The sequence below is a fragment of the Nycticebus coucang genome, chromosome 10, assembly GCF_027406575.1.
Source record: "Nycticebus coucang isolate mNycCou1 chromosome 10, mNycCou1.pri, whole genome shotgun sequence".
In the NCBI taxonomy this organism is placed as follows: Eukaryota; Metazoa; Chordata; class Mammalia; order Primates; family Lorisidae; genus Nycticebus; species Nycticebus coucang.
The window spans coordinates 105,486,290-105,506,253 of NC_069789.1; the positions used below are offsets into that span (position 1 = coordinate 105,486,290).

General features: G+C 55.4%; 2 protein-coding genes across 5 annotated transcripts; both read left to right on the forward strand.

Moving 5' to 3' along the window:
* The first annotated feature begins 567 nt into the window (after positions 1 to 567).
* Positions 568 to 11,958, forward strand: THBS3 (thrombospondin 3). Of its 4 annotated transcripts, XM_053605120.1 has the most exons (23): positions 568 to 700; positions 1,762 to 1,968; positions 2,985 to 3,241; positions 3,323 to 3,425; positions 4,521 to 4,547; positions 4,771 to 4,853; positions 4,939 to 4,990; positions 5,114 to 5,262; positions 5,730 to 5,870; positions 6,105 to 6,182; positions 6,539 to 6,691; positions 6,901 to 7,011; positions 7,102 to 7,209; positions 7,813 to 7,972; positions 8,263 to 8,381; positions 8,606 to 8,658; positions 8,942 to 9,135; positions 9,323 to 9,501; positions 9,615 to 9,663; positions 9,876 to 10,072; positions 10,335 to 10,507; positions 11,423 to 11,562; positions 11,649 to 11,958. In XM_053605120.1, exons 1-23 carry the CDS (start codon positions 622 to 624, stop codon positions 11,705 to 11,707), a joined length of 2,871 nt encoding a protein of 956 aa, XP_053461095.1. In that variant the 5' UTR covers positions 568 to 621; the 3' UTR covers positions 11,708 to 11,958. The 4 variants fall into 4 exon arrangements, with proteins under 4 accessions (XP_053461095.1, XP_053461098.1, XP_053461096.1 ...); XM_053605123.1 differs by lacking the exon at positions 4,771 to 4,853 and having other exon boundaries at positions 575 to 700; positions 4,939 to 4,983; XM_053605121.1 differs by lacking the exons at positions 2,985 to 3,241; positions 3,323 to 3,425 and having other exon boundaries at positions 587 to 700.
* A 2,354-nt stretch (positions 11,959 to 14,312) lies between these two features.
* MUC1 (mucin 1, cell surface associated) lies at positions 14,313 to 19,525 on the forward strand. Its single transcript, XM_053605129.1, has 7 exons — positions 14,313 to 14,489; positions 15,172 to 17,042; positions 17,142 to 17,197; positions 17,323 to 17,456; positions 17,593 to 17,714; positions 17,794 to 17,943; positions 19,182 to 19,525. Exons 1-7 carry the CDS (start codon positions 14,432 to 14,434, stop codon positions 19,254 to 19,256), a joined length of 2,466 nt encoding a protein of 821 aa, XP_053461104.1. The 5' UTR covers positions 14,313 to 14,431; the 3' UTR covers positions 19,257 to 19,525.
* Positions 19,526 to 19,964: the final 439 nt, after the last annotated feature.

Below are 19,964 nucleotides of genomic sequence, written 5' to 3' on the forward strand. Positions count from 1 at the left end.
TTGTCCTTGCCGTCCTTTTCTTTCCTCTTTGCTGAGTTCTTTACTACGGTCTCACCCACTGCTGCTTTATTAGGCGCTTCCAGACTCCCAAGTTTTCTTGAGAATGAGGGAAAAATGGAGGAACACGCACATGCTGGGGGGCCCTCACCCTAATAGAGAACTCACTCTGCCAGAGTAGCAACTTCAGCCATTCGGGCATCCCTGGGCACTACAGCAAACTAATTTGGCCACTCCCTTGGCATCCTTTCTTGCCAGCTGTGGAATAATGCCCCGTCTGGCACTAACCCCTGCCAGGGTTTCTGTCTTCCCCAACCACGTCTTCCAGAAAACAGTAGCATTCGGTGGTATGCGCGTTGAGAATCCCAAAGGGATGGCAGGGGAGAGGGAGGCACCTGGGAACAGGACCATTGGGAGCAATAGGTAGGGACGCCTCCAGGACTCACTTTCCGGTGTCCCTGGTTCCCAGAGTTGGTGATGCCTCCAGGGTGATTGGCAGCTCTTTGTTTCAGCCCCCCCTCGTCCGCCTGCTGGCCCCCCCATCCCCCCGCCCCTGCTCTCCCCGCCTAGCCTTTTCCCCTCCCAGCCGCTCACCCGCCTGGGATAGCGAGCCGGCTGAGCGGCATGGAGACACAGGAACTTCGGGGGGCCCTGGCTCTTCTCCTTCTTTGCTCTTTCGCATCTGCTAGTCAGGACCTGCAGGGTAAGGCTGTCTCTGTCCTCATAGACCCCTCTCTGCCTCCATCTCATTTGCCCTCAGTCCAAGTAGCAGGGAACATGTGGGTAAGGGGAGAGGGGAAGAGTCCTGATATTGACCTGGAGGATAGAGTCACACTGCCTAGAGTTGGTGGGATTATGGCCTGGTGGAGAGGGGTGGGCACCAGGGAGTGGTGGGTGGGTGGGAACTGGCCAGGGTCAGGCATGAACTAGGGCAGAGGTCTTAGGAACTGGATGCAGGGCTTCCTGGCTGGGTTGGTGTTTGGGCATCTGTAGGCACCCCTGGTGTGGGAGAGCAGCCTGAAAGTGGGTGTACTGTGGGGGTCCCTGGGCTTCATTCTTTGCTGCAGGATTGCTGCCCGGACTGGGTAGGGGTGGGGAACAAGAGGTCTGGGCTCTCCCGGAGGTCTGGTGGTGGGATGGGCGCATGGTTGTGGGAGAGGTAGCTGGAGCAGATGACACAGGCACGGATTCTTTACTGGCTGGAGGGGAAACCACAGATTGGCCAGGACACAGAAGGCAGAGGAGCTGGGTCCTACATTCTCCATGGGAGAGAGCCCAGACAGTGGGAGGTTCAGAGGCGTCAGTGGGCAGTTGTCCTTATTCAGAGCCAGTATGCTGAGACCCCAAAATAAGAAGAGGGGGGCCTCTGGGCTGTGGAATGAAACAAATCCAGCAGCGGAAAGAGAAGCTGCCTCCTGTGTCTGCGTTGCGGGCACCAGGTGCCACTCCTGCCGAAGAGCAGCACAGCAGCCCCCTTGCGCCACCTGGCGGGAGGATCTCGAGCCTGCGGGGCGCTGGGTCTTATTTCCAAGTGAGCCCCCAGGCGGGCAGGTTCCCAGAGACGGCAGCTGGCAAACCTGAGGGGCAGGAAGGCACAATATCTCTTTCCTCTGATAGCAACAGGGTTGAGTTTTGAGAAGGTGACTAACACTTCTGGTGGGGTGAGGAGTGGTGAGGCATGCCCCGCCCCTGAGGGCTCAGGGAAGAGGGCAGGCCTCAGCATCTGATCTCTTTCTCTCATCCTGGTAACTCCTGCCTGGCCAGTAATTGACCTGTTGACTATCGGAGAGTCCCGGCAGATGGTAGCTGTGGCAGAGAAGATCCGGACAGCACTGCTCACTGTTGGGGACATCTACCTCTTGTCCACTTTTCGCCTGCCCCCCAAGCAGAGTGGTGTCCTATTTGGCCTCTATTCTCGCCAAGACAACACACGATGGCTGGAGGCCTCAGTTGTGGGAAAGATCAACAAAGGTGACTGGTGGGCAACTGTGATCCCCTTGAGCACACTCCCTGACCCGCACTCCCAAGTGCCTCCCAATTCCTTTGACCTCCACTGGGGACCATGGCCTTATCAGACTGTGCCTGGGCATCAGAGGGAATGTGGTATGGGGTGCTTAGGAGGTGCTTCAAGAGGCCAGGTACCCAAACAATAGGGTGAGGCCTGGTATTTATCGGGATGGAAGGTTGTATTTGGGGATGCCTGAGGGACACTGAGGCATGTCTCTATGCCCCAGCAGTGATACAGAGAGGTCTTTCAGATCCCTGGGGCAGTTCCGTGTGGGCCAAACCAGGTTACAATGAGAGGATAGAGCAATCTGGAGACTAGGCTGGGCGCCATGGCTCATGCCTGTAATCCCAGCACTTTTGAGAGATCTAAGCAGGTGGATTGCCTGAGCTCAGGAGTTCAAGACCAGCCTGAGCAAGAGCAAGACCTTGTCTCTAAAAGTAGCCTGAGTTGTGGCAGGTGCCAGTAGTCCCAGCCACCAGGGAGGCTGAGGCAAAGAGAATCCCTTGAGCCCAAGAGTTTGAGGTTGCTGTGAGCTATGATGCCACAACACTCTACCGAGGGCAACAAATCCAGACTGTCTCAAAAAAATTTTTTTTGGAAACTAAAGTGTCTAAACCAATTAAGAAAAAATCCCTGTGTACCTATTACAGGCAGTTCCTGGGTGACAAATGAGATAGGTTTTGTATGTTTGTTCTTAAGTTGAATTTGTAGTAAATTGGAACAGATACATTTACCTGCTACCTGCAGCCCCAACCCCTGCTTCCGAGGAGTGGACTGCATGGAAGTGTATGAGTACCCAGTGTGTGTCATACATCAGTTGGATGTTTGTAATTCAGGGACTGTCTGTATGTGGTGCTGAAAGATACATAGCTGAATTAGGGGTAACCCTAGAGCTGTGGTATCCAGCAGAGTTGATCCAAGGCTCAAGTGGGAGATAGGATGGAGGACAGTACCCATAATGACCTCTCCTTCTGGGCAGTACTGGTGCGGTATCAGCGGGAGGATGGCAAAGTCCATGCTGTGAACCTACAGCAAGTGGGCCTGGCAGATGGGCGTACCCACACGGTTCTCCTGAGACTCCGAGGCCCCTCCAGACCCAGCCCTGCCCTGCATCTCTATGTGGACTGCAAATTGGGAGACCAGCATACTGGCCTTCCAGCACTGGCCCCCATTCCTCCAGCAGAGGTCAATGGGCTAGAGATTAGGACTGGACAGAAGGCTTACTTAAGGATGCAGGTGAGCAGGGTGACCCTCTTGAGTTTCTGTGGAAACAGTCCGCACCAGTTGTACCCACTCACTCTGTTGCTATCCCCCCAGGGCTTTGTGGAATCTATGAAAATTATCCTGGGCGGGTCCATGACCCGGGTAGGAGCCCTGAGTGAGTGTCCATTCCAAGGGGACGAGTCTATTCACAGTGCAGGTAATGCAGAGACTTCTATCTGCTGACACTGGGCCACAGGACCCGTGGTCTTTGGTGACTCCTGTCCTTCTGACCTTCCTCTCCCTTATCACCTATTCTTTTGGCTTGCCTATTCCTGGGGCGTTTGACCCTGTTACCCCAAACGTTTCACCTCTAACTCTATGTTCTCCAATACAACTATCCCAGGAGGTGTGGGTCAGAAAAATCCCCCCATTTCCAGGTCATCTCACCTAGTAGGGTGTCTGGAAAACTAAAATAGTCCAAGAGACAAACACAACTCTGAGAAGTCTGGAGGGCAATGGGAGGAAGAAGTTGATTGCTTGGTCCTGGTTGACTGAGATATTAGTCTGGGGTCTTTTTTAGCTCCCATTGGCAGCTGTCACTGACCAGCATTTTTGTGAGCATTGCCAGTGCCCACCTGGCTATTCTTTCTGGCAGGCATATTCACAGGCTTACCTAACTAAGATGCTCATTTCTCCCAGATATTTCTGAAAAAGAGCTATTGAAGTGAAAACTTAGGAGGATGGACATATAGTGGGACCCTGCCCCGGCTTCGGGACGCCTCTCATTTGATCTCTTCTCTTCTGCTACTACAATGGCTGGGGGTCTGGAGGATTTGGAGTTTTTTTTGAGACAGAGCCTCAAGCTGTCACCCTGGGTAGACAGCTCACAGCAACCTCCAACTCCTGGGCTCAAGCGATTCTCTTGCCTCCGCCTCCTAAGTAGGTGGGACTACAGGCGCCCACCACAATGCCCAGCTATTTTTTGGTTGCAGCCGTCATTGTTGTTTGATGGGCCCAGGCTGGATTCCAACCCACCAGCTCAGATGTATGTGGCTGGCACCTTAGCCGCTTGAGCCTCAGGCGCTGAACCAGAGGATTTGGATCTTGACCCCCTATGAGACAATTCCTTTAGAGGGTTCCTCATCCCCTGCAAAGAGCCAGTGCTGATTGCCTGTTGGCTCTGCCTTTCCACCAGCCAACACCCCATCCGGATTCTGAGGCTCCAGCCCCATCCTCCTCCTCACATGCCAGACCCTGCTTCCCCTGCTTCCTCTCTCCACCTCATGCCTCTGTGTTTTCTTCTCCTCTCTAGTGACCAGTGCCCTGCACTCTATCCTAGGTGAGTCAGCTACCATGAAGCAGAGGGGGTGAGGGTGGGGAGGCCAGGGGGTGAGGGTGGGGAGGCCAGCTTTGGTAGCTGCCTAAAACTAAGTCCTCTTCAGGCAGGAATGGGTGAGTCTAAAGGTAGGGAGGTGGGTGGTGGGACAGGAGGCTTACTACCCAAGGAGGGGCCAAGGCTGGAACCCCAGTTCTGAGCCTCTCCACATTCTGGGCCCTGACAGGGGAGCAAACCAAGGCGTTGGTCACTCAACTCACCCTCTTCAACCAGATCCTGGTGGAACTGCGGGATGATATTCGAGACCAGGTTTGGGAGTGCCAGTGAAGGGTAATACTGATTCTGGGGTGGGGTGGCAGTTGCCAAGAACTGACTCCACCCTATCCTTGTATAGGTGAAGGAAATGTCTCTGATCCGAAACACCATCATGGAGTGTCAGGTGTGCGGTGAGTGGGAGAGCCTGGGAGGGCTCTAGATGTCAATCAATGCCTTGCTCCCAACCCCAAAGCTCCCCTTCTGGTTCTTTGAATGGTGACCTGTGGGTGGCTCTGACTATGCCCACCCCCCAGGCTTCCACGAGCAGCGTTCCCACTGCAGCCCCAACCCATGCTTCCGAGGTGTAGACTGCATGGAAGTGTATGAATACCCAGGCTACCGCTGTGGGCCCTGCCCCCCAGGCCTACAGGGCAATGGCACCCACTGCAGTGACATCAATGAGGTGGGAGAGGGCAAAAAGATGCAGAAAGTGGGGGTGAAGGTTTCAGGAGGGGCCCAAGAGGGTGGAATGAGTATTGGTCAGGAGCAGAACCTGGAGTGCAGGGGCGGTCAGTGGCCACAGAGGACATGACAGAGGAGAGAAGGCCTGGGCCAAAGACAAGCCAGACAGGGAGGGAGCTGGAGCAGTGGCAGGGAAAGTTTAAAACAGTTTTCCAGGCGGCGGCCTGTGGCTCAAGGAGTAGGGCGCCGGTCCCATATGCCGGAGGTGGCGGGTTCAAACCCAGCCCCAGCCAAAAAAATCACAAAAAAAAAAAAAAGAAAGAAAAGAAAAAGAAAAGCAAAACAGTTTTCCAGGGGACCGGAGAGACAGAAGGGGAACACAGGGAGGGTAGGGTGAGGCTTGGTGGGGAGAATGGTTGTGGGACCACGAGCAGGGACTTGATCTCTGCTTTCTCGTCTTGTCCCTAGTGTGCTCATGCAGACCCCTGTTTCCCAGGCTCCAGCTGCATCAACACCATGCCTGGCTTCCACTGTGAGGCCTGTCCGCAAGGGTACAAGGGCACACAGGTGTCTGGTGTGGGCATTGACTATGCCCGGGCCAGCAAACAGGTCAGGTTGGGTAGTAGTGTATGTGGACAGGGGATCTTGGTCTTGTGAAGGGTCTCCGGGGTTGGACATGGGATTCTGTGCTAAAGTGGATGAGGCTGACTTGGCATGGGCTTTGCGTCTGGGCTTAATAGCAATGTTCACAGATAAGGCCACACTAGTAGTGCCCTCTCCTGTATTTGAGGAGAGCCATAGAGCCATCATAGGTCTGGTTCCACCCAAAGTCTGCCCCTTCAGGTCTGCAACGACATTGATGAATGCAATGATGGTAACAATGGTGGCTGTGACCCAAACTCCATTTGCACCAACACTGTGGTGAGCTGAATACCCTGAGTGTGTCTGGGGTGGGGGAATGTGTAATCCCCCCCTCCATTTCCTGCTGCCCTTCTTCCTTCCTTGGGTGTTCATGCGGACCCGGTTTGGAATTCTGGCTTCTGCCTCTAAGTAGCTGTGACCTTAGCAAGTTATTTAACCTTTTTGAGCCTCAGCTTCCTCATTTGAAAAATGGGGCTGTTGTCTACCTTGAAAAGTTGCCATGAGAACCTAAAGGAGATAGTGATAACCTGGCAGAGCTGTGAGTGTCTGTCCTCCACCCTGTGGGGGAGTGGTGCTGGCCCTGGGTGCGGGGTGGGCTCACTGTCCTTTCTCAGACACTGTTCCCCCACTCCTAGGGCTCTTTCAAGTGTGGTCCTTGCCGCCTGGGTTTCCTGGGTAACCAGAGCCAGGGCTGCCTCCCAGCCCGGACCTGCCACAGCCCAGCCCACAGCCCCTGCCACATCCATGCTCACTGTCTCTTTGAACGCAATGGTGCAGTGTCCTGCCAGGTGGGCTGGTCCTTGGGTTTGGAAGGAAAAAGGAGAATCTGGGGAAAGGGGTAGGATTATGTTTAGAGCCTGGGCTGGGGATCTTCATGAGAAAGGGAGGTGGACCTGGGCCAGAAACTGGCTGGTGGGGAAAATAGAGCTGAGGAGGGAAAACAGAGGGCTGGAGAGAGCCACCGGAACTGCTAACTACCACCTTTTGTGTTGCCCAGTGTAACGTGGGCTGGGCAGGGAATGGGAACGTGTGTGGACCCGACACAGACATCGATGGCTACCCAGACCAGGCATTGCCCTGTATGGACAACAACAAACATTGCAAGCAGGTGCAGGGGTCAGCAGGGTGAGTGAGCAAGGCGGGGAGTCCCAGGCTGGGTCAGACCAGAACTCATCCATCTTCTTCCTCTGAACTGTAGGACAATTGCCTGTTGACACCCAATTCTGGGCAAGAAGATGCTGATAATGATGGTGTTGGGGACCAGTGTGATGATGATGCTGATGGGGATGGAATAAAAAATGTGGAGGTGACTGACTGTTCTGCCTCTTGCAACTTCAGTGCTCTCCTCCTGTTCTCTCAATGTCTCTTACTTCATCCCATAATCTTGCTTCTTCCTGAGCCCTGGCAGCTCTCTAGGAAGGACCCCATATTCCAAATTAGGGAGCATAAACTGGGGGACCCAGATTAGTTGACATGGAAGTTGGATGGGTAGGACTGTGCCAAGCAGGTGGACTTTTTCTTTTCTTTTTTTTTGAGACAGTCTCACTATTTCACCCTTGGTAGAGTCCATGGAGTCACAGCTTACAGCAACCTCAAAGTCTTGGGCTTGAGCGATTCTCTTGCCTCAGCCTCCCAAGTAGCTGGGACTACAGGCACCTGCCACAATGCCTGGCTATTTTTTGGTTGCAGTTGTCATTGTTGTTTAGCTGACCTGGGCTGGGTTCGAACCTGCCACCCTCGGTGTATGTGGCTGGCGCCAAAACTACTGTGCTACAGGTGCCGCCCAAGCAGGTGGACTTTTTCACAGGGGTCGTGGTGATCTTAGGCAGGAATCCAGGGACAAGGTGGTGCAAGATGGCCAGTGGTTTGGGGCAGACCTGACCCTTTCCCCTCCTACCCCTTTGCCCAGGACAACTGCCGGCTGTTCCCCAACAAGGACCAGCAGAACTCAGACACAGATTCATTTGGTGATGCCTGTGACAACTGCCCCAATGTTCCCAACAATGACCAGAAGGACACAGATGGCAATGGGGAAGGAGATGCCTGTGACAATGATGTGGATGGAGATGGTGCAGGCCTGGGGCTAAAGGGGTTGCTGGGGGACCTGTTAGAATTTGGATACAAGTGGGGATGGAGCAGGGAGTCTGTGAGAATTGGGGAGGTATGCTTGTGGAAGTTGGCCTGGGTAAGGAGAGATTACCTACAGCAGATGTCAATGGGGATTTGAGGTAGGGTGTAGGGTTTGGTTGGGTGGAGGGGTGGGCTTGGAGGATGAGACAAAAGATCAAGGCTTTCACCAGCATAGAAAAGAGAGCATGACATGTTCTAGTGACAACCTGGTGCTATCCACGTCTTCTAGGCATCCCCAATGGATTGGACAATTGCCCTAAAGTCCCTAACCCACTACAGACAGACAGGGATGAGGATGGGGTAGGAGATGCTTGTGACAGCTGTCCTGAAATGAGCAATCCTACCCAGGTACAGGGGAATAGTGAGGGTAGGGGAGGGGTCAGGGGACTGGTGGATGATGCTGTAGCCCAGCGGTTCTCAACCTGTGGGTCACAACCCCTTTGTAACAATGAAAATACATGGTGGCATTAGGAAGGTTGAGAACCACTGCTGTAGCCCCTTGCATGGGAAGTGGTCAGGTCACCCTCTTCAGAGTTGTCAAGAGATGGTGAGAACAGGTCCCTCTTTCTCAGACAGATGCAGACAGTGACCTGGTGGGGGATGTCTGTGACACCAATGAAGACAGGTAGAGTCTTGGCCAAGACATGCAAGGTCTTACAGGGGATATTTTACTTTGTAGTATGTTCTCAGTTCCATCTATGATTTAGTCTTAATACTCTACCACTGTTGAACAGGAAGTCATCCTCACAGTCTATCCTCCATTCCTACTGGGGACATTTACCTCACTTGCCTGTCTGCAAAGGATCTGGGCTGGTTGGAGGGTGGACTCCAGAGAGACTGCTAAGCAGGAGAGGGGAAGGATGGGGACACCTTTGGAGACTTTATTTGGTGCCTGTTCTTCTGAGCAGTGATGGGGATGGGCATCAGGACACCAAGGACAACTGCCCACAACTGCCAAACAGCTCCCAGCTGGACTCAGACAATGATGGACTTGGAGATGAGTGTGATGGGGATGATGATAATGATGGCATCCCAGATTATGTGTCTCCTGGTCCTGATAACTGTCGCCTAATACCCAATCCCAATCAGAAGGACTCAGATGGTAACTCTGGGGTCCAGACAGGGCTGGACGGCTGTGGGCTTGGCTCAAGGGGAGTCAGCAGGTCCTGCTGGGGAGTGAGGAAGGGCAGGGTAGGGAGAGAGGGCAGAAATGCAAGACTCAGGAGGTGGTGGTGTCAGCTAGGGGCAGTTACTAGGGCCTTCCTGATACCTAGCTTCACTTTGCACAGGCAATGGCGTTGGTGATGTGTGTGAGGATGACTTTGACAATGATGCTGTGGTCGACCCCTTGGATGTGTGTCCCGAAAGTGCAGAGGTAACCCTCACGGATTTTCGGGCCTATCAGACCGTCGTCCTGGATCCAGAGGGTGATGCCCAGATTGACCCAAACTGGGTCGTCCTCAACCAGGTACTCTGTCAGGGCAGTGGGCTGGGCAGGTGCTGTTAGGCCACACTACCAGGTGGGGCCTTACTGGGTAATGCTCCTGGATCATGGCTTTTTTCTTTACCACATAACCCAAGGGCATGGAAATCGTTCAGACCATGAACAGTGACCCTGGCCTGGCAGTTGGTATGTAAAGGACACCTAGTACAGTAATTTCAATAATTTCCAAACAGAAGAATCCTACAGGAGCAGATGGTGGGAAAGGACCTGGATCGGGAGGATGGGCAGAGGGATGAGAGAGAGGGCAGTGGACCAAGCTGGACACACATGTAATAGGCCTTACAATGGGCCACAGTAACAGCAACGCTGCCTCTGATCTTCACTGACCCTTACTCCAGGATATACAGCCTTCAATGGTGTGGACTTTGAAGGCACCTTCCACGTGAACACCGTGACTGACGATGACTATGCAGGCTTTCTCTTCAGTTACCAGGACAGTGGCCGCTTCTACGTGGTCATGTGGAAGCAGACGGAGCAGACCTACTGGCAGGCCACACCTTTCCGGGCTGTTGCCCAGCCTGGGCTGCAGCTCAAGGTCCCCCTCCCCCTCTGCCAAGATTCCCCAATGCAAGGCCCTTTCTCAAAGCTCTGTTCCCCAAGCCCCAGGGCTCCCCACAACCTCATTGCCTAACTGAGCACCCTCTCACCCACACTTCTGGCTTGGAGGCCCGCTTTCCCAGGCACCAGAGCATTCTCCTGACCCCCATGATTCCCTTTCCCACCTGCATTTACTGGCCTGTTGTCTCCCCTCACTCTCATCCTGTGGTTGAGCCATTTTCTTTGCCTATCCTCCCCAGGCAGTGACATCAGTGTCTGGCCCAGGTGAGCACCTACGGAATGCCCTATGGCATACTGGCCACACCCCTGATCAGGTACGGTTACTATGGACTGACCCAAGAAACGTTGGCTGGCGTGACAAGACCTCCTATCGCTGGCAGCTACTGCACCGGCCTCAAGTTGGCTATATTCGGTAAGAAGAGGGGCTGAGCCCACCTGAGGAACCCAGGCTGGGTTTTTCCTTCCCCTTTAGCTGGGACTCACCAGAGACTTCCTTTCTACTCAATTCCCTGCTGCCATGGGTAGGGACTGGTGCCACTTCTCTCCATCTCCCTTCTCACCACAGACACAAGAACATATAGGCCATGTTGCTCCAGTCACTGCCCCTTCCTGCCCCCTTTCCCCTCTGTGAAGCAAAGGCATTGGCCCAGTTTCTGGGCAGCCTCCAAACCACAGGAGGTTGGGGGAGGGGTGTGAGGGGGGAGAGGGGGAGGGGTACACACATTGGCCCCTTAATTGCAGCAGCCTAAAACCTGCCTTATCAAAGTGTCTGGAAGAGACCATTATTTATGGAAGAGCAAGCCAAGGCCCAGACCGCACGGGCCTTTCTTTTCTGCACTCCGTCTACAACTTTGCATTTCCCTCCAACAAGTGCCAGTAGTTGGTGGGGATGACCAGGAAGGGAGGAGAAATGGGTCTGCTTAGAGACTGGACTTTCCATGGCCAAGAGCCCAGAGCCCAGAGCCCAGGAACCTGTGTTGGTTCCCCTTTAAGGTGCCTGGGGCTGTGGGGTGCCAGGACGGGGGGGATAAAAGGGGGTGGACTGGAGCCTGGGAAGCGGGTGACTTCACCCCCAGCCCATTGTGCTCATTGTCATGGCAACCCAATCTTCTCTTGGAATGTTGCTGGTGCTTTGAGATGCAAAAGGAGCTGGACAAAGAGCTAGGGGCCCCAGGCCTGAGAAAAGCAGCCCCTTCCCTCCCCTTTCTTTCCTCCCTTTCCCTCTCTCCCTTCTCTCAGGCCTGGTGAGTTCAAAGGGGGCTGGGGAAGAGCAGGGCACTGTGCCTACTGGCACCCTAGCACCAATGGACATTCCTATCCTGGACAGTGTGAAACTCTATGAGGGACCCCAGCTAGTGGCGGATTCTGGGGTGATCATTGACACATCCATGCGAGGGGGGCGCCTTGGTGTATTCTGCTTCTCCCAAGAAAACATCATTTGGTCCAATCTCCAGTACCGGTGCAACGGTGAGGCTGTAGAGCGAGACCAACCTGATCACTCATGCTTTGGCACTAGAGTCACAGCCTCTGACCTTACTTATCCCCTCCTTCAGACACAGTGCCTGAGGACTTTGAGCCATTCAGGAGGCAGCTGCTCCAGGGAAGAGTGTGAGGAGGTGGCCCCCGGATTCAGAATCCTGTTTTAGACCCTTTGGCCTTGGGGTCGATCCTGGAGACCCTGGGTCTCAGCTACAGCCCCTCAGCCAAGCACAGACCTTTTTCTCTGGCACCCATCAGGAGTTCAGCCCCAGTGGGGTAGTCACCTCACTGTTCAAGGGATGGGAAATTTTCAAGGGGTTTTACTCAGGCACTAACCACAGAAAGATAACAGCACATTGCCATAAAGTTACAGTTGTTTTCTAAGCCGGTGCAATTGCTTATTTTAGGGATTTTCCGGGATAGGGTGGGGAACAGGAAGGGACTTGAGTTAAGGGAGAAAGACCAGTAGGCTGGCAGGCGGAGATCCAGGGCCGAAGAGGGCGGGAAAGGTGCCGGATGGAAATAAGGACAGAGTGCTGGTCGGAGGATGGCAGAGGTCCTCCCAGCCCTACTTACGGCGGTGGTGGCGACACTCCAGTCTGAGATCAGGCAGAATTGAGAGGCAGGAGAGCGGGGGCTGCCGCGTGAGGGGGAGGCCGGGGGGCCGGAGGGGCCGGAGGCCGGGACGAGTGCAATATTGGCGGGGGAAAGAACAACACTGCACCACGTCCCGTCCCTCCCGCCCGCCCGGGGCCCGGGATCCCACTGCCCACCTGAAGCTGGCCGGCCCAGGAACACGGGGCGCGGTGAGCAGTTGGGCTCACCATGGAGGCCAGAAGGCCTCTGCGCCCGGAAGGTGAAGAGACCGGCGGGGGAAGAAAGGAAGGGAGCCCGCGGAACCCCGAAGGCCGCGTCCCCACGCCCGGACGCTGCCCGCGCTTGCTCTTTAAATACTTAGACTGAGCGGCGCGGAGCGGTCGCCATGGTGACGCGTGTCCCAGCAACCGAACTGAATGGCTGTTGCTGGGCAATGCCGGGAGGTGAAGTTTGGGGCCGCCCACCCAGAGACGCATGCTTTCTCTGCCTGCCGGGGCCAGGAGCGTCCCCGCCTCTCAGGCCGGGCACAAAGCGGCGCGGGGAAAGCAGGGCGCTCGCTGGGGGAGCCCGCCCTGCACCTAAGTTGTTTTTTTTGTTTGTTTTGAGACAGAGTCTTATTATTTCGCCCTCGGTAGAGTGCTGTGGCGTCACAGCTCACAGCAACCTCTAACTTTGGGCTTAAGCGACTCTCTTGCCTCAGCCTCCCAAGTAGCTGGGACTACAGGCGCCCGCCACAACGCCCGGCTATTTTTTTGTTGCAGTTGTTGTTTAGCAGGCCCAGACTGGGTTCGAACCGCCAGCCCCGGTGTATGTGGGCGGCGCCCTAACCGCTGAGCTATGGGTGCCAAGCCACACTTAAGTGTTTTTAATACATTATTTCCAGTGCGTATCGGTAGGGGCTCTAATGGAGTCATCGCTGTTTCCTGTCGTCCTACACCGCACTCCGACCCGGACTGCTGGGCCTGACACGCCGAGCGCCACGTTATTTAGGCTGTGGGCCCACCCCAATTCTCCCCTCAAACACCTCCAGGTCCTCTAAACTTGCACACCCTCCCACATGGTGTACGCCCCTAACCGCGTACCTACCTGTTCCAAATACCACTCTGCTCCCAATAGAAACGTTTTATGCCATCAAATTCCACTCTGCAGCCCCACCTATTCTCTGCCTCCTAGACGCGTAACTAGTCCTAACCCCTCCCACGTTACGATGTCCCCCAGTGCCCGGGCGCCCCTTCCACGAACCTCGGGGCCCCTCCCACTAGCTCTGTCCACCTCCCGCGGCCCCCTGGCGCGCAGGTCCCGCCCACAGCCCCGGTGCATCTCTGCCCAGTGCCCCCAGGGCCCGGCGCTCCTCTCTGGGATCCCCCCTCCAGCGTCCGCTTTCGGTGTCGCGATCCCGCCTCCTCTCACCGGGTCGGGGCAGCCCTCGGCCCACTGGGCGCCGGGTGACACCCAGATGGCGGGAGCTGGGGTGGGGACGGCAGTACGGGCCAGCGCCGCTAGAAAGCGGAGGGTCGAGAGGAAGGGACCTGGGTTCGTCGGAGCCCGGGTTTCATCCTTGAAGTGGAAATTTCTTCGCTTATTCCCTTCTCAAGGGAGAGGCGAGGAAGGGGCCTCGGCTGCTGGAAAGTCCATCGGGCGGTGACTGCGGGGTCAGGGTAGAACTGTGTGCGGATTAGACGCGGGCGGTGGGAAGGTGGGGCTATTCCGAGAAGTGGGGGCAGCCCCAACCAGCACCTAGTCCACTAGTCGTCGGGTTCTCGTTTTTTTCCTCAGCCCCACTCTGTGGGGGGGTCGGTGGACCCAGGCAGGGTGGGAAAGTGGAGTGTGGCATCTAGGTGGGCTTCCTGGCTGCGCCAACCAGGACCTAGACCTAGCCTACTTTGTCCAGTTTCCCCTCCTTGGCTGTTGCCCTGGGGCTAAAACTACAGCCAGGGGGCCCCAGATCCCAGATTCCGACGCCCTGCCTTCTGGAACCTGGGAGTGGTTGTGAAAGGGGGAGGCCAGTTGGAGAACAAACAGGTTGTCCAGAGGGTTGAGTGATTAGAGCCCATGTACCCTACCCAGGAATGGCTGGGAGGAGGAGGAAGAGGTAAGGAAGGGGGAGGGGGCGGGGTTTGTGTCACCTGTCACCTGCTCCGGCTGTGTCTAGGGCGGGCGGGGGACCGGTATAAAGCAGCAGGCGCCTGTACCGCTCCACCTCACACGCAGTGCCCGCTGGAGTCTGTTCTGCCCCCTCCCCACTCAGTTCAACGCCACCATGACATCAGGCATCCAGTCCTCCTTCCTCCTGCTGCTGCTACTATTAGTGCTTCCAGGTGAGGGGCAGAGGTGGGGAGTGGGTTGCCTGGCTTACGTGGTCTTCCTTGCTTTTCTATGGGTTTTGCTTCCTGGCAGATGGTACCATGAAAGGTAAAAATTGCACACAGAGGTGGCCCTGATTGTGTCAGAATGAAGGAGAGGCTAAGGAAAGGCTGAGAAGAGGCAAGCCCCCAAGAGAGTGGGTGCCAGGGGTGGGCAGATATCCTGAAGAGAACTCTGGGGGAAGAGGGCTGACCCAGCCACTGCCTGACGCTGCCCAGACTTCCACCTGCCTAGGAGTACTTCTTTCATTGTTAGAAGTTATATTTTTTCCTTGCTCCAATTTGTCTTCCAACCCAACCCTGTTACCTCAACTTTTTTTTTTTTTTGAGACAGAGTCTCACTTTGTCACCCTTGGTAGAGTGCGTGCGTCACAGCTCACAGCAACCTCAAACTCTTGGGCTTAAGTGATTCTCTTGCCTCAGCCTCCCTAGTAGCTGGGACTACAGGTGCCTGCCACATGCCCACTTATTTTTAGATACAGGGGTCTCACTCTTGCTCAGGCTGGTCTCAAACTCCTGAGCTCAGGCAATCTACCCGCCTTGGCCTCCCAAGTGCTAGGATTACAGGTGTGGCCACTGTGCCTGGCCTGTTACCTCAACTTCTTAACAGTTGTGACGACTCTTTAATCCTCAACAGTTCTTACAAGTTCTGGCCCCCAAAGCAGACAAATAGAGACTTCTACTGGCCAAAGCCATCCGTCATCCAGCTTCACTGAGAGAAATACTGGGAGCATGGCCAGCACTTTACACTCCATCCACAGTTCTGGTTCAGGCTCAGGCTCTCCAGTCCCCGATGTCACTTCAGCCCTGGACACCAGACCAGCCTTAGGCTCTACCACCACTTCAGCACCTGATGTCACCTCAGGCACCACAACCACTCCAGCACCTGATGTCACTTCAGCCCTGGACACCAGACCAGCCTCAGGCTCCAACACCACCCCAGCGCCTGATGTCACCTTGATCCCGGACACTAGACCAGCCTCAAGCTCCACCACCACTCTAGCACCTGATGTCACCGCAGGCCTGGAAACCAGACCAGCCTCAGGCACCACCACTATTCCACTATTCACCTCGGCCCTGGATACCAGACCAGTCTTAGGCTCAACCACCACCCTAACACCTGATGTTACCTTGGCCCCGGACACCAGACCAGCCTTAGGCTCCACCATGAGTCCACCACCTGATGTCACCTTGGCTCCAGACACCAGACCAGCCTCAGGCTCCACCACCACTCCACCACCTAATGTCACCTCGTCCCCGGACACCAGACCAGCCTCAGCCTCCACCACCACTCCACCACCTAATGTCACCTCGGCCCCGGACACCAGACCAGCCTCAGCCTCCACCACCACTCCACCACCTAATGTCACCTCGGCCCCGGACACCAGACCAGTCTCAGGCTCAACCACCACCCTAACACCTGATGTCACCTTGGCCCCAGACACCAGACCAGCCTCAGGCTCCACCATGAGTCCACTGCCTAATGTCACCTCGTCCCCGGACACCAGACCAGTCTCAGCCTCCACCACCACTCCACCACCTAATGTCACCTCAGCCCCGGACACCAGATCAGTCTCAGGCTCAACCACCACCCTAACACCTTATGTCACCTTGGCCCCAGACACCAGACCAGCCTCAGGCTCCACCATGAGTCCACTGCCTGATGTCACCTCAGCCCCGGACACCAGACCAGCCTCAGGCTCCATCACTACCCTAATGTCTGATGTCACCTTGGCCTGGGACACCAGACCAGCTTCAGGCTCCACCATCACTCTAGTGCCTGAGGTCACCTCAGCCCTGGACACCAGACCAGCCTCAGACTCCACCATCACCCTAACACCTGATGTCACCTTGGCTCCAGACACCAGACCAGTGTCAGGCTCCAGTACCACTCTAGCACCTGAAATCACCTCAGGTCTGGAAACAAGACCAGCCTCAGACACCACCACCTCTCCAGCGCCTGATGTCACCTCAGCCCCAGACACCAGTCTAGCCTCAGGCTCCACCACTGCTCCAGCACCTGATGTCACCCCAGCCCTGGAAACCAGACCACCCTCAGGCACCACCACCACTCCAGTGCCCAATGTCACCTTGGCCTCAGACACTAGACCAGCTTCAGACACCACCACCACTCTAGCCCCTGATGTCACTTCGGCCCCAACCAGGAGTTCTACATCAGGTTCAGCTTCTACTCTAGTGCAGAATGGCATCTCTGCCAAGGCTACCACAACCCCAGGTGCCAAGGTTACCCCGTCCTCAATTCCCAGCCACCACTCTGACACTCCCACCTCCCTGGCCAGCCACAGCACCAGAACTATTGCCAGTAGCACCCACCGCAGCACAGCACCTTCTCCCACCTCCCCCAGTCACACAACTTCTTCCCAGTTGTCTGTTAGGGTCTCTTTCTTCTTTCTATCTTTTTACATTATAAACCTCCAGTTTAATTCTTCCTTGGAAGATCCCAGCACCAACTACTACCAAGAGCTGCAGAGAAACATTTCTGAATTGGTGGGTATTTGCCTATCGTTCTCCAGGCTCCCCTAAAGCAGACTCCAGAAATGATCATACCCTTTTCATCAAGCCTGAGTTATTTCCCTCCCACCTCAGTTTTTGCAGATTTACAAACAAGAGGATTTTCTGGGCATCTCTTCTATCAATTTCAGGTACAGTTCTGGGTGACTCTGTGTGTAGGGGGGTAACTTTAGGGAAAGGCTGGTGCACTCATGGTTGGGGCTAAGTGCTGAGCCAGAATCTGGGACCCATGGCTTTACTATTTCCCTGTAACCAGGCCTGGATCTGTGGTGGTAGAATCGACTCTGGCCTTCAGGGGGAGTACTGTCAGTGTCCAAGATGTGGAAATGAAGCTTCTTCAGCAAGAAGAGGAAGCATCCAGATATAACCTGAACATCACAAGAGTCAGTGGTGAGGCTACTTCTCTAGCTGCAGTCCTAGAGAGCACCTGTCCCTCCAGGGTCTGGGTCCTGCCCTTCCCCTTGTTGCTAGGAGGAGGAGGGTGCCTCACTTGTGAGACAGCCTTGACAACTATTTTTCCTTTTAGTGCATAATGTGCTAACTCCTTCCTCTGCTCAGTCTGGGTCTGGAGTACCAGGCTGGGGCATTGCCCTGCTGGTGCTGGTCTGTGTTCTGGTCACATTGGCCATCGTCTATCTCATTGCCCTGGTGAGTGTTCAGTCTCTGGCCAAGACAAGAGTCCCCCTATGGAAGGAACCCTAGCCCACCATGAGCCCTATGTTGGCAGGCTGTGTGTCATTGTCGTCGCAAGAATTATGGACAGCTGGACATCTTTCCAACCCGGGATGCCTACCACCCTATGAGCGAATACCCTACCTACCACACCCATGGGCGCTATGTGCCTCCTGCCAGTACCAGTCGAAGCCCCTATGAGGAGGTGAGGATGGGCTCCACAGGTGGGGGGGCAGAGGTTTTGACTGGGTAGGGAGTCTGAAGGGGTACTTTGAGAACCTTAGGAGAGGTGAGAGGTGGTACTAGGTAAGCAGTGGAGGATCTGGCAAGGGTAAGGGTGGAGGTCAGAGAAATTCTGGGGGATAAGAGTAGGGAGGAGGCCACAGAAGGGGCCCTCAAGGGCTGGGCGCAATGGCTCATGCCTGTAATCCTAGCATTCTGGGAGGCCGAAGCTGGTAGATTGCCTGAGCTCACAGGTTCGAGACTAGCCTGAGCCAGAGCAAGACTCCATCTCTAAAAATAGCTGGGTGTTGTGGTGGTCACCTTAGTCCCAGCTACTAGGGAGGCTGAGGCAAGAGAATTGCTTGAGCTCAAGAGTTTGAGGTTGCTGTGAGCTATGATGCCACAGCATTCTACTGAGGGTGACAAAGTGAGACTGTCTCAAAAAAAGGGGGGCCCTCAAGAGGGAGTGCCCCCAGTATCAGAATCCCAAAAGACCTTTGCCTCTCCACATTCACTGCTGGTTGGCTCTGGTTGAACTGGCACCACACAGTGCTTGCAAGCGTGAACATCAGCAAAATGGGTGTGGCACTGTGCCCAGGGAACCCTTCCTGCAGTAGTCATAAGGAATGAGGATCCCTGCCCCATTCATCTCCTAACAATGGAAAGGAGACTGAGAAAGGCTTGGGGCCGGGAGGCATCTCTCCTGTGGAGGAAGAAGTGTCACTAGGCTTGGTGTGCCTGGGTGCCAGTGGGCTTCTTGGGAGACTCAAGGAAGCAGGCCCCTCCTTGGCCTTTGTCTACAGGACCTAGTAAATAATTACTGCAGCCACCTGGGGCTGGAAATCCTCTCCAGGTGGGGGAAGAGAGAGGAGTTTCTTTTTTTCTTTTTCTTGCCCCCATTTTCCTGATCCTGGAGACCTCCCTCTCCCAGTTTTAATACATCTCCTTGGCCTGGAGGAGTAACGAATGGAGGGAGAAAGGGTGGGAGGGGAGGGCAAGGGGGCTGATTAGAGCCAAGAAGAGGAGTGAAGGGGGGGCGGAGGGAGGGAGGGAGAGCAACCCTGTTTACAGTCACCTGGCTGCTGGTGGGGCTGCAGGTGTTCTCTCTGAACTAACTCTTTGAGAGCTGGCCTGTTCCCCCCGCCTCTGCCTGGGTGCCATCCAGGGGCCCTAGTAGGTAGCTTCTGCCCTTCACCCTGGATTTGTTTTCCCTCCACCTAGGTTTCCTCGGGTAATGGTGGCAGCAGCCTCTCTTACATGAACCCAACAGCGGCAGCCACTTCTGCCAACTTGTAGGGGCATGTCACATGCTGAGCCAAGCAGCCAACCAGTGCCAGCCTGCCTCCTCAGGTTCTCCACAGCCAGTGCTTTTTGCCCCTCTGCTCTGCCCATGGTTTCCCCCAGAGGCCCCACTAAGTTCCTTAACCCCTCTCAGCCTGGTGAAATCCACGCCTGCCCCAGGGGATATGCCTGGGGAGTGGTGCAGTTGTGGCTCAGGGGTAGAACGAGCCCAAGGATGGGCATAGGAACCTGAATATGGCTGAATAAAGTGTGGCCTCCCTCTGTGCCAATTTCTGATCTTTCATCTGTGATCCACGGGTGGGAGAGGCAACCAGAATATGTCTATGAGGTGGCCTAGCGGGGCCCTTTAGGGAAACAGAGGGGAAAGAAAGGCGGCAAGCAGTGGGGTTCATTTGAGAAGCAGGAAATGTGGGGAAGAAGTGACATAAGGGTGCAGGGGTGGCCGTGGAAGAATTCAGTCCCCTGTCCCCAATCCCTGGTGGCACAAGAGGAAGGAGGAAACGAAACCAGGCGGCCAGAGTGGTAGCGTGACTCGGCCCGCCTGCCCAGTGGCTTTGCCCCTGGCACAGTGCCCCAGGCGGCCCTATTCTTAGCACGGAGTGTGAAGTAAATCCTTGGGCCACGATAACAGCTGCAAAGTCAACAGGGTGGTGATAACGAGCTGGGTCAGATCCGGGCACTGGCACCAGGCCCAGTCCAACT

Bases quoted from the DNA above. Each gene is read 5' to 3' on its own strand.
- THBS3 (XM_053605120.1), top strand. From the start codon at position 622: ATGGAGACACAGGAACTTCGGGGGGCCCTGGCTCTTCTCCTTCTTTGC. The intron at 5,871-6,104 runs GTCAGGTTGGGT...CTGCCCCTTCAG, and splicing joins ATGCCCGGGCCAGCAAACAG to GTCTGCAACGACATTGATGA. The intron at 10,508-11,422 runs GTAAGAAGAGGG...TATCCTGGACAG, and splicing joins CCTCAAGTTGGCTATATTCG to TGTGAAACTCTATGAGGGAC.
- MUC1 (XM_053605129.1), top strand. From the start codon at position 14,432: ATGACATCAGGCATCCAGTCCTCCTTCCTCCTGCTGCTGCTACTATTA. The intron at 17,715-17,793 runs GTGAGTGTTCAG...CTATGTTGGCAG, and splicing joins TCGTCTATCTCATTGCCCTG to GCTGTGTGTCATTGTCGTCG. The intron at 17,944-19,181 runs GTGAGGATGGGC...CCCTCCACCTAG, and splicing joins GTCGAAGCCCCTATGAGGAG to GTTTCCTCGGGTAATGGTGG.